The 12,908-nt window shown below is 35.6% G+C and overlaps 4 protein-coding genes across 4 annotated transcripts; 1 reads left to right on the top strand and 3 right to left on the bottom strand.

Moving 5' to 3' along the window:
* Positions 1-954: 954 nt before the first annotated feature.
* LOC130732617 (F-box protein At4g09920-like) lies at positions 955-2,465 on the bottom strand. Its single transcript, XM_057584627.1, has 2 exons — positions 1,611-2,465; positions 955-1,511 (listed from the first exon to the last, which is right to left on the bottom strand). Exons 1-2 carry the CDS (start codon positions 2,346-2,348, stop codon positions 1,122-1,124), a joined length of 1,128 nt encoding a protein of 375 aa, XP_057440610.1. The 5' UTR covers positions 2,349-2,465; the 3' UTR covers positions 955-1,121.
* Positions 2,466-3,023: 558 nt separating this feature from the next.
* On the bottom strand, positions 3,024-5,425 carry LOC130730273 (purine-uracil permease NCS1-like). Its single transcript, XM_057582237.1, has 2 exons — positions 4,683-5,425; positions 3,024-4,492 (listed from the first exon to the last, which is right to left on the bottom strand). The coding sequence occupies exons 1-2, from the start codon at positions 5,131-5,133 to the stop codon at positions 3,255-3,257; spliced, it is 1,689 nt and encodes a 562-aa protein (XP_057438220.1). The 5' UTR covers positions 5,134-5,425; the 3' UTR covers positions 3,024-3,254.
* Positions 5,426-6,719: 1,294 nt separating this feature from the next.
* Positions 6,720-8,820, top strand: LOC130732616 (RING-H2 finger protein ATL32-like). Its single transcript, XM_057584626.1, has one exon. It carries the CDS (start codon positions 6,876-6,878, stop codon positions 7,761-7,763), a length of 888 nt encoding a protein of 295 aa, XP_057440609.1. The 5' UTR covers positions 6,720-6,875; the 3' UTR covers positions 7,764-8,820.
* A 1,808-nt stretch (positions 8,821-10,628) lies between these two features.
* LOC130730272 (protein RGF1 INDUCIBLE TRANSCRIPTION FACTOR 1-like) lies at positions 10,629-12,570 on the bottom strand. The gene is made up of 4 exons (XM_057582236.1): positions 12,419-12,570; positions 12,148-12,339; positions 11,771-11,986; positions 10,629-11,301 (listed from the first exon to the last, which is right to left on the bottom strand). The coding sequence occupies exons 1-4, from the start codon at positions 12,419-12,421 to the stop codon at positions 11,080-11,082; spliced, it is 633 nt and encodes a 210-aa protein (XP_057438219.1). The 5' UTR covers positions 12,422-12,570; the 3' UTR covers positions 10,629-11,079.
* Between the last annotated feature and the right edge of the window lie 338 nt (positions 12,571-12,908).

Raw genomic sequence — 12,908 nt, 5'->3', positions numbered from 1 at the left:
TTCTGTATAGAGGGTCGTTGAATAGTTGCTAAAGGTGTTTTTTTTTTCCTTACATTTTTTCATGATTTGCATTAAATATGCATAGCCATAGGGTTTTCTCTGTTGTTGCTATCCCATTCAATCACTGAACATTTAATCTAAGAAAATGAAAGTCTGTACTGAATGTTCATACTAAACCTGTTAGTTCTATGTCTTGAATTTGGGATAGAGCGTGAAGATTGTAGGAATTTTTTTTGTAGTTGCACTGGGCAAGTTGTGGTGTTAGGTTATCTTTTGACAGCTGTGAGTAGTCCTATATGAGATTTTGGACAGGCTCTTATATCATCTTGAATTTGAGCTAAGTCTAACTCTACCTAAAGCTAACTCATAATGTAAGGATTGTAAATTATTCAAGAGTACTATTTTTGTCATGTCCCTACTCGATTGTCAACAGTCACTATGTTTGATTTTCAAGGCTGTCAAATGACTCTTGAGATTGAACCAAACAAAAGATCAAGTATAGGACAGAACTCTTAAAATTTGTTATTCAATAAAATGATGGTTAGCTTTTTGTTCACCAAATCCCCACATATAATATCATCCAAAAAGCGGGGAAATAAAATGAGCAAGGAGTTATCACTTTCTAATTTACCCCTTTAAGAAAACATGTGGGAGAAGGGATTACTAACTTCGACTTTTTATCTCAGAACAAATAAACAAGAGTCTTTCTTTAACCTGCTCAAGGTCTGCAGTTCGAGTTAAGGACCCTGCATCTTCCTCCACTGAAACCGTATACTCTCCTATGTGAGACTCAAGATTAACCTTAATATATTAAAATGTTGTTTAACAGAACCAGTTGATAAAAAAGAATAGTCTGAACCATGATACAATGAAGAAAATGATAGATCAGCTGAGGTACATTATATCAAAGCAAAGCAAAGGCAGTTATGTTAAATAAAAAAGTGCTTAGACTTAAAAGGATACACATCCAACAGCAAATTTAAAAATCTATTCATATTTCAGTTTAGTTTCTGTTAAATTTCCACATATCCAAAATTTAAAAACCAAACACAAAGTATGTTCTTCAAAAGGACCAACTAATTACAATGGCGACCATCTAGGAATAATAACAGGCATATCCATTACTTAAATAAAAGTTGACAGGTTGCAGAGCTTCTTAGGCATAATGAGGCTAATTCTATTAGCATTTGAAGCTTTTTCTGATGATCATCACTACTGCAACTTATTGTCATGGAGCTTAAAGATGTTGAGTTTTGTATAACATACTTAACAAATCTCATCTGATTTGCCATGCCTGTATAATTTGCAATAACGCACTTTTTGAGCTGTAAATAAAAACATTCCGGAACAAACTCTGGGTTTGGCCAATCCTCACCAGAAGAATATTTGAAATCAAGGACAAATATTTGAAGGTTAGGACTGCAATTGAGTATATCCAGCACCGATTTAAGTTCAACACGAATGAGCTCCAAATGAACTAAATTGGGAAACATAGGAATGTCTTCATTGCACTGCAAGAGTGAGTTATCACAAGTATTAGTAACATTTTCCATAGTCTACAAATAAAAAACAAATAACAGATAAACATTCTCCTTTTACCATATACAAACCTGGGTTAAGCACAGAAACTTTGCATTAGACAAAACTTTCACAGGAATATCAAATACTTCTGTGTTACGTCGGAGGTCACAAACCTCTGCTCTGACCAGCTTGGATAAACTTTTAAGTTTCCCCTCAAATGAACAATAATACAAAAATATTAAACTCTTTGCTACCAGGTTTTCAAGCATTGGACATCCATAAAGAAGCTCCAAAAAATCTTGAGGCTTTGAAAAGTAAGCAAGACCATTCCCATGCGGATTCAAATGCAGGGTTTTGAGAGAGGGAAGGTAAACAGAAGAAAAACCATTATGAAAATATGGCCAATCCAACTTGAGAACAACGAGTGTTGTGCAGTTGAAGAAGTTCCTAGGTAACTCGCATCCAGGATAACAGTTGACTTCAAGGTTCTCAACTCCATGTTGTATTGCTTTGTTCAACCACTGCTTCACATCATAGGAATGGAGATTATCATATATGAGGAGGCGAAACCCTTTGATTGGTTGGCACGAACCTCGTTTATGAAGGGCTGCATATACGAACTCAGCAAAGGAATACCACCTCTTTTGTTTCTCAGGATGTCGTTTGAAGTATCTATACTGGTCGAAATGGAGGAGGGTGGGGACTGAAAGCCAAAGTGGCCTCCACCTTTTTGAAACAAGACTAGTGGCAATGACATCTTCAGTAGGAAGAAACGAGAGGATGTGAAGCAGAATGTCGTCTGGCAACTCACTAATTATATCAGCCATTGGTGCTGTGATAACAACTGGTAATACCTATCAAGGTTAACTGAATATTTGAATCAAATACCAAATATATATATTACGAAGGAAATAACAACAATTAACTGAATTAAATAAACTTGATAGTGCCTACAAATAAAACAAGTAAAATAACAACTGAATCAAGTAAATTAAAACTGAATCAATTATCCAAAATTTAGAAAATAGAGATTTCAAAAGAAGAGTGTGAGAAAAGGTGAAACTAAAAAATTGGATTCAAAATAGCAATTTCCTCCATATAAGGTTTGTTTTATTAGACTAGATATTTTTTTATACATCGGAAAATAACAACAAACTAAACCACACTACACGGCCTTGAGACTTCCAACTCAAGGGGAATATTAGATATTAGATTTGTAAAAAAAAGATATTATATTAGATTAGATATTAGACATTAGATTTGTAACCAAAAAGAAGATTATTAGATATTAAATTAGAAATTAGATTAGACTATATATTTGAAACTAATATTATTGGAAATTACGAAAATTGGGTTTTACCAAGCCTAAGAACTTTTGACAATTGAGTCATTGACTATAAGAATATTACATGATTAATCATGTGAAGGTCATGAAAATGAAGCTGTGAACTCATCAAATTCGGATACCTTATCTGTCAGAATTATATCTTACAGAGAAAATGTATTTATATAGTCTCTTTATTTCAAAGGAAAATGAATGTACAAGGCTGTCCTAGATCCAAACGTAACATGGTACTCCATATAAACCAATTACATCGAAATTTTGAAATCTAACATAGCATAAAATTGTTTTTTATGATAAAAAATGTGTCTCGGTACATTTGTTCATGTGTAAAACCAATGTACAAACGTTTCAGACATTGGAGGAGAGATAGTAATCTTCTTTGTATTTACTAAGGAGCTTGCAAAAGATGGTCTCCAGGAGCAGATTTATCTTGTTTCCTTCTGAAAATTGATAGAATCCAATATAAGAATCCTGCAGAAAAGAAGCTAATAAACCAAGCATTGTTGTAGATGACAACAAAAGCTTCATGAACTGATGCTACAATTCCAACTTTCTGCAAGAAACCAGGGATTACTGGTAAAATTCCAACAATTAGAGCCACAATTGCAGCCACATTAAACCCCTTTGAGTAATAGTAAGCCCCATAAGGACTCCTTGAGTATAAATCTTTGATGCTTAAGTTTGTCTTTTGAACAAGATAGTAATCTGATAGGAGAATTCCTCCAATAGGACCTAACAATGCAGAATATCCAACTAGCCAAGTGCAAACAAAGCTCTCACTTGACTTGAGAAGCCTCCAAGGTTGGAATGCAATTCCAAACAATGCAGTTACAAGAGCTCCTCTTCTAAAAGTGAACCACTTGGGACTGAGATTAACAAGAGCATTTGCAGGTGCTACAACATTAGCAGCAATGTTTGTGGTGATGGTGGCTAGGCTTATACCCATGATTGCAAATGCAGTGGTAGCAAAGCCACCAATTTGGCCAAGTAATTGAATTGGGTTGGAAATAACATGACCAAATATGAGTTTTGTAGACGAGGTAACTGCTATGCCAACAAATGTGAATACTCCCATGAAGATAGGAAGACCAATTTGACCAATGATTTGATCATTCTCACTCTTGGCATATCTTGTAAAATCAGTGATGTTAAGAGCCAGAGGAGCCCAAAAACTTATGTTAGCAGTCAGAGATGGGAAGAATAAAGACCAAAATTGTGAAGTGGAGAGCTTAGAGGATAAAGAGAGCATGTGACCAAAACCACCAGCTTTTACATAAGACCAACACAAGAGGCAAGAGGTGAGTACAATGAGTATTGGAGCTGAGTACTTCTCAAGCTCTCTAATGCCATCAATTCCTTTCCACACAATGGACAATTGTGCAACCCAGAAGGCTAAGAAGCAAGCAAATTCCAAAGGGGAAGTGCCTAGCCAGGGTAGAGATTGAGAAAATGTACTTTGTTTTATTGATTTTGGCAAAAGAAGGAAAATTGCCTCTCCACCAATCCATGATTCAATCCCATACCAACCACAGCCAACCAAGGCCCTTAAGAGGGTGGGAACATGAGCACCATGGATGCCAAAAGATGATCTAGCAAGAACTGGGAATGATATGCCATAACGGGTACCTGCAGTGGGGGAACCAGAAAAAAATAAAGTTGGTAAAGGATGCCAAAAATTTAACACATTAGGAAAAATCAGCAATGTCTAATTGAAGAAAGCAATATAACTTATGAATACTATTATGTTAAGGAACAAAATTCTCTTCTGAGGGGCGACTGCCCCATTCCTAGTAGACCTGGGTCCGTCCGTGCGTACCTGGATGACCGGTGAGGACCAGGGGAACTAAAAGGATCATGTTGGCTGCAACCACAGTGGCTATGCCTTGCCACCATGCCATCCCAAGGTCAACAAGGCTACCAGCAAGGTAGTAAGTAGGGACTCCCACCACTAGTCCAATCCAAAGGCTAGCCATTTCCAATCCTGAAAAGGTTCTTTGGCTAGGTGAAGTTGGCTTGAGATCATCATTAGTAAGTGTGGGATCTAGCTCTTTCTCAAAACTTGAAGAAATAAAAGAATTGGAGCATCTCACAGGGACATGATTAGCCAAATAATGGTTTTGAGCATGGAAGGCCTTATAACTCAGTTTTGTTGACAATGAAAAAGGAGGGAGAGAATGAGAGGGCCTTGGATTCCTTGAAGTTGCAACTGGGGTGAGAAAAAAATTAGGATGAGAAGGAACATGGAGGGTAAGAAGTTTTGATACCATGTTGATTGTAGTTCTTAGAAATATAGATTGTTGTTGTACTTGTGGAAATTAATGTCTGATGGATGAAGATGATGCTTCTCTCATGTGAATGAAAAGGCAGAAAAAAATGAGGGTGTATTCTAATTCTTCTGACTTTTGCTTATCTCCTATCACAAGCAACAATAACATGTATGATGTATCATCTTATTTTATTCATTTTTTGAAGAATCAATCAAACACTAATAGTTACAAGATTGTTGTGAAGTTGTATCTGTGAAGACTGAAGAGTGCATTAATGGCCCTGCATCCCATGTTGCAAGAAGCGCTCGCCAGCGCTAACACAGGAGATTAATGATTTGTTAGTTATATATGAACCATCGTAGAAACACAGAATCTTCTGGGAATATACGACAATTTTTTTTTTAAGTTTGAGTAGGGTTGTGATATAACTTATAAGTGTTAGTAAGTCTCACATTCACAATTTCAAAAAAAAAAAGTCTCACATTCACATTGGAAGAAAAGATGAGTGTTGAGAGCTAGGGAACATAAGGGTTGGGGAGGGGAAAGTCCAGGGTTCGAATCCTGGAAGAAAAAATTGAAGGGATTTTCTAACTTACTGATAACTAACCACTAACATTTGTCTATAAAAAAAAAAAAAGTGTTGAGCATTCCTCATGTGTTTTTTTTTTTAAGTGTTCAACCTCATGTGTTCAATCCACTTATAGTTTGTTATTTAGCTAAATGTAGAGATCTCATAGTTTTAGAACATCTCTTTTGTCCAACAAGTAAGAAAATTGTTAAGCAAAACAATTGCATGTTTTTATGATTAAAAATATGAATTTAAGAGGTAGTAAACTTGGCCAGTGATATAGTATGAGGGACCAAATACATATTTAACCCTTAAATTTATTAGAAAAATGCTAATAAAGGATTTATTAATTTTTGGATCTCTTATGATAAATAATGTATTAGTAAGAAAATTTGGCACAATTAGTAAGTGGTTAAAATATCTTTAATCTCCATGTCTCCAAAGATTTTAATCTTTACCAACAAGGTTCAACAAAATTAATAGATAGCTAAACTCTTTAAGCATTTAATCTAAGGTTCGATCATTGAACAATGTGTATAAAGAATGATTTGTTGCAAGTTCCCTACCACTTAATGTGATTTTCGAATCTTGAGCGAATTAGACTCATAACTACCGAATGTGGGGATACATCGAGAAAAAAAATTAGTCTTTTTATTAGTCTTTAGCTTTTAGTTAGGAAATACCCTTAATACACATTAATACAAATATTAATAATAAATCAACTAGCAGTTGATAGACAACATCTCAAAAACAGGGTAGTAAATTAAAGCCAAAACTTTCTTGTTAAGTTTCTTGATTAATTATCTCATGAAAGTGGAGGTCTTCCAAAACCCTTTTTTTCTATGAACAACACAATTACAATTGTCAAATACACTTGACAACTTCCTGTTGTTGCTTGTGAGCTTCCACACTATAGAATTGGTATGTGTACCGTGTGAAACTATGCATTCCACTTAAATGTAGCAGTCAAACCCATCTTTAGAGGAACAACCATTTGAAAAATTAAGAAACCCAAACCAAAAATACTAGCACTTTCTACAATCACAACACGCAACAATGCAACTATTTCTGTCCTATTTAACCATGATGCAACCTCAAACCAAATCAAAAGCAAGCAAATGGCAGCATTCATCACAAATCAATCATTCCATGGCTAACCAATCCAGGATGAACCATGAACTTCAAGGTAGCCAAAATAATGTTAGGCCCTTACACCCCTTTTATCATCTTTTCTGCTGTTTTAATTGGTGCCATTCTAGCATTAGCAGCATACCGTCTCATTCACTTGATCTATTACATCATGTCCCAAAGAGGACAACATAGGAACAACAACATAAGGCATGTGAAGGTCAAGAGTGGTGGGGTCCCAGTTGAAATCCTCAACAAGATCCCAATTCTCAAATTCTCATCAACCCAAAACAGTGAAGAAGAAATCTTTCTTTTGGATCATAGTGAATGCTACATTTGCCTTGGAGAATGGGAAGATGGTGAACAAGTGAGGTTGTTTCCTTCATGTAACCATGCATTCCATGCTTCTTGCATCGAAGCATGGTTCAAGATCCATGCAAATTGCCCTGTTTGTCGTTCACCCATCATGTGTGAACGACTGACTGGGCATGCTTCAGAACAAAGGGTATGCTCGCATGTGCCTGAAACTCCAAGTAATCATCATAATGATAATCAAGTCTTGCCTGCTCATCATCATCAATCAATGAATAATGATGTTGCTGGTTCCATGTCAAGATTTCAACGACCATGTCCTCCTCTGTTGCTTCACTCCGTTTCTTTCTCCACCTCAAACATGCCGAAAAAGCCACGTGTTGTGGGAAGGTGGTTGAAGAGATCTTTGTCTGAGAATCAGTCATCTATATATGTTGGAATTACCACCATACAAAGAGGTTGTGAAACGGCTTCCACTACTACTACTTCATCTACCATAGAGGTTGTGATGAAATCAAGACCAATTAGGCATCTTGATCGAATGTCTTCATTGTTGATGAGATCCTTCTCGCAATTTCGGAATATTGGATCTGTTAGATCTAATCAGATTCTTCCAAATTGAGATCAAGCTCATTTTTTTGCATTAAATGGTTTTATTAGTACTTGCCATGAATCATGACCGGCCTAATAAGTTGATTGTGGCCTCATTTTTTCTTCTCTTCAAGCAAATAATTTCAAGCATCACATAGCTCATTAAAAGAGATGCATTAGAATATAGAGATTCTTGTTCTCATGGAATATATTGGGTGAATCTTACCTCCTCTTTCTTCATTCATCATCACTGATATACTTACCCTGGCGCCTGAGAGTTCTAGTGATGGGATGCCACAACCACAATTATGGAGCACTTTCCACAACATTTGGTGTATGTTTGGATTTATATTTTGACAACAACGTGACAAAAATCTTACTTCTCCTTTAATGCACTGAGGTATATATTTTTCCCACGGTGCAAATGAGGAACCAAAATGGCACTAAGACATTTTTCAGGGATCAGCTTTTCACACAATTATTTGGTGGGTTCTCAAGTGTGTGTTTAAATTTCTGTTAAAGTACTTTTCTTCTTTTCGGATACGGATATTTCAATCGAAGTGCTTTTAACCATTGCTAATGGAAATCCAAACTTACACTAAACCATTGCTCCATATGAATGATGACACATATATATAGAAGGATCTATGGTTGTGAAGACATGCAAATGCTCAGGTTGTTTTTTTTAAAGGCAAATGCTCAGGTAGTGTTGAGAAGTATTGAAGTGATGAATGAATAGCAAGTATGTTTGACGAATTTCTTCAAGATGGTTCTTTATTTGATTTAGTTTCAAATTCTTGTTTCTGAATCAAAGGTATCTCCTTCGGACCCTAGCTCCTTGAGGAGGCGGCTCTCATTTCATGGTCTTTTAACATAAGACTATGTTTGGCAAGGGTTTCTTGATCTAAGTTTCTCTTTTGTCAAAATTGGTTTAAGATGTTACTCAAAGTTAATAATTTGACTAAAATTAGGAGTACACACGGATTGAGTTGATTTAGGTTTGGATAAAAATAGAATTCGAGCTAATCAAAATTAATTGGTTTAGTTTGATTCGATTTCTTTAAATTAGAGCGGGGATCATAGGGGACGCACAAGGCAGCAGCACGCACCAAAATAAAGGCCATTGAATCACTATGTTACCGAAAAACGAAACGATTGCGGTACTCCAAAAAATGCAGCTCTTAGTATATACACTCTCCGGTCACATATATAAGCAAAAAAACACATTTTATGTTCATTCATTTAATGCATGTACCTAATCATTATTTAATGACTAGGTACATGCATTAAATGAATGAACCTAGAATGTGTTTTTTTGCTTATATATGTGACCGGAGGGTGTATATGTTCCTTGTTGCATGTCTAATCTTCTACTCCTACACAATCATCCTACATGTGGAGTATAAAGTAGCACATTCACATGTAGGATTAATTGAATGCAAATGCATACTTTTTTTTTTTTGATTTTATGTGAGCATTTAGACTCATAGAGATTAATAGTTTGTGAGGTTTATTATTAGTGGTTTCTCCGCCACTTGAAAATGTAAAGTTCCATGCCTTTTTAACATGATGTTTATATTGTCTTCTAGACTAAATTTTTATAATTTGAAACCTAGTCTTAATTTTTTTAAACAAGAAATTAAAAGGTATCCAACCCTCTTTTGTAAGAGTACCGAACTTTTGTTATTAGTTTTCCTTATGCAAATAAACAATGAAATGCTTATTATGATAGTTGGACATTTAAATAGTATAGAATACACCTTACATGCACTTAATTTTTTTCTCTTTATCTTTTTTTAATAAAAGAATGGTAGAACGGAGAAAAAAATCTTCAACCTACTAGGCAGGACGTCAATAACATGTTGCAGAGGCATACCTACTCCTGTGTAGGAGTGTCATAGAATCTCCTCATTGAGAGTTACACCACCTGAGATTTTACTGGAAGTAGAGGATTCAAACTCTTTATCTATGAGAATGTGAGAGTTAAACCCGAAACATGAGGTAATAATTAATTATCATAACACATAACATCATAAATTACAATCACTTTCTTTTTCTTTTTTCACTTTTGATGTCTAAAGTCATTCGTGTCTCTTATTACCCAACATTTTCTTAAAATTAACCGTGAAATGAAAAATACAAGTAATATGTCCTGTATAGTGTATACACAAATCTCTACCAAGTGTGTAGTATAATTTTTGGTGCAAGGTAATTCTACGCCTTAAATTCAAATAATGGTTTATTTGTATAGATAAATTTCATAAACGGTTAAGGTGGGTGCATCGGTTTTGTTCTTTGTGACTCAACTTCCAGCACTCCCGCCTAATTGCCTTGGCTCAACTCAATAGTTTTATAGGTATAGAAAACGACGCTACGCAATTATATGAAATATATGAACAACCAATCAATCACAGATTTGGTTACCCTTGCAATGCTCAGAAATTATTCCCAAGGATATAAAATTCAACTAATCAATTATATGTTCATATAATTCAACGGAAGAATCAAAGAAATTAGGAAGCGGATAAGAGAAAGAGAGAGGACGGAAATAATAAGAAGCATAAATGGCAAAAAGAGAGAAAGTGTGGCAATTTCATTGAGCTCTCCAAAATGAGTAATGATAAATAGAAAGTTGATTTGTCCACATTACTTTTTTTGGGTTGGCAAAGGTATCTTCACATTCGACGGTCAAAAAACTAATTCATTGCTCTACAGTTAGTGCATTAAGCAGAAATTTTGATTGAGAAAATATTTTTTCATTTATAAAAGTTAGGATTTAGACCCCTAATCCTACTTAAAAGGCGATGTGCTGAATCACTACGTAACTTAGTTTGTTAATCACCATTACTTTACATGCACACGTATTATCAAAGTAAATAATATTAAATAAATGATATAAAAAGGTGGGATTATCTTTATGTAAACGGCCCATGTGCATGGTGGGCCATTGAAAACTATAAAACGGACTCCACAAAGCCTTGCTTTATTGTTTTCTTAATGACATATACACCAGCTACTATTAAATTAAATATTAAACAATTATGCATTATTGGTTTGTTCACAAGAGGGGTTTTGTTTTTATTTGAACCCAAACCGGAAAAGAGGGAGCTTTTTCTTATAACCCTTTCCCTTTCTTTTCCACAACATGGACCTTAAACAAAGTACAAACCCCCCTCCAAAGGCTCCTATTCTTTTTTCTTTTTTATTGAAAATAAATAAATTTTAATAACAAGGTTTGCACTTTACCCCCAAAAGAGGTTTGTATTCCAAGGAATAAAAAAAATGCTTTTGAGGATGAATATTGTATATGTACCAAGTTTGAAGGAGTGGCCAATTGGGATTATTCATTAGGAACCAAAAGGAGCCCTATGGGGAATGCCTTTTCTTCTTCTTGCACTTGAAGGAGGTGGAGAAGGCGTGGCCGGATACATGTCTTGAGTTGAGCCTTCACGCAATTCTTCTTGCTGTGATCTAGAGGAGGTGGTTCTAGTGTCCATTGTCATCATCAACTCTTCATTCTTTACCCCCAAAACAAAGCTTGCATCCCCATTTTTCTTGATTCCTTCAAGCTACAATCATTCAATATTCCGAATTAAAGTATTGACAATAATGCCATCAAACTAAACCAATAATTAAATGATATCTCATGCCATGTTCTCATTAGTACTCCTAATCAATAATTAATCACTACCATCATCTACAAAACTCATGCTTAGAATTAAATTGAAATGTCAATGGGTATGTAACTATGTATTATACTAGCTAATTATGAAGACATGATGAATAATTAAAAGCGGTGGGAATATAATTATGATGGTGAATGATGGTGATGGGCTTTCAAATGTTGGTGATGATGTATGGGTGGTGGGTGTTATACCCATATGATGAGGATTATTGAGTTGTGGATGATGTGCATGTTGATAATGATATAAACAACAACAAGAACAACAACAACATTGTGGGAGATGATAGATCAAAAGAAAAAACAAACAATGCCAATACTAATGAAACTAATTAACAATTTAATTAACATCTCACCTTACACCCTAAAGAACAGAACCGAAACGGGTCCAAGAGGCTTCTTCCACAAATCTCACAAATGTGAGCTACCCCTTTTCCAGATTTTGGTTGAGGCCTCTCATTCAGGAACAAAACTCTAGCACTGTTGATCACATAAGTCTGAACTCCAGTTATATCCAACACATTCTGAATCTCTGTTACCCTCACCACATCATGATATGAAGATCTTCTTATCTAACCAATTTAAACAAAGAAAACCCAAATTCAACATAGAATTATTATTCTTCAATATCCCAATCTCAAATCTCAAACATTGTGAAATTCAACCACTACATTATCAAAATCAGCCCCAAAAATTCAAAAAAAAAATTAATTAGCCTAGTCTACTGACTGACCTGAATGACTTGATGATCTTTGTGCTTTGAAGAACGGCAATAGAAGCAAAAGGCACCACAAGCACCATTGCAATCGAGGCAAAACATGTTGCATTCACTTCTGGCTGCATCGGCGTGAGTCCGGCACACGGTGAAGAACTGTGTGTGGAGGAGAGGTTCAAGCCATGGAGGCACCAGCAACCTCAGTGAGTCCTGTTCAAATTCCACATTGTAATTCTATGAAAAAAAATTCATGAAATTAATTAATTAATAAATATAATATATAATATACCATTGGATTTGGGGGTGGACAATGCGGTGGCGAGAGTGGAGAATGCGGTGGCGGAGGTGGTGGTGGTGGTAATGGCGGATTTTGGAGGAAGTTGCTGCTGCAGAGAGAGGAGAGTAAACGGCCTTCAACTTAGAATTCAACGACACAACAACGCTAATGAGAGACTATATACTATGAAGGAGAGTGGAGGGGTTGGGATTGGACGGGTGAGATTGAAAGTGGTGGCTGAGGGGAGATCGTGGCCGTTGGATATTTTGGAGAAGGGTTTGGCGCTTACGCTACTTTGGATCTTGTTTGCGTCTCTACGTTGTTGTCACCGAAGCCCACACTAGTTGTCTACGCATACATGTATCTATCTATGTGCGTATATTGTATATCATGTGTGTGGATATACATACATCTTACATCTTTTGAGAAGAAAAAAAAAATCAATAATCAATAAATACTATATTTTTCAACAATATTTTGAAAAGTCACGTCCTTAAGCAAC

This window comes from Lotus japonicus, chromosome 1, assembly GCF_012489685.1.
Source record: "Lotus japonicus ecotype B-129 chromosome 1, LjGifu_v1.2".
Classification (NCBI taxonomy): domain Eukaryota; kingdom Viridiplantae; phylum Streptophyta; class Magnoliopsida; order Fabales; family Fabaceae; genus Lotus; species Lotus japonicus.
This window is presented reverse-complemented; position numbering and strand designations above follow the sequence as displayed.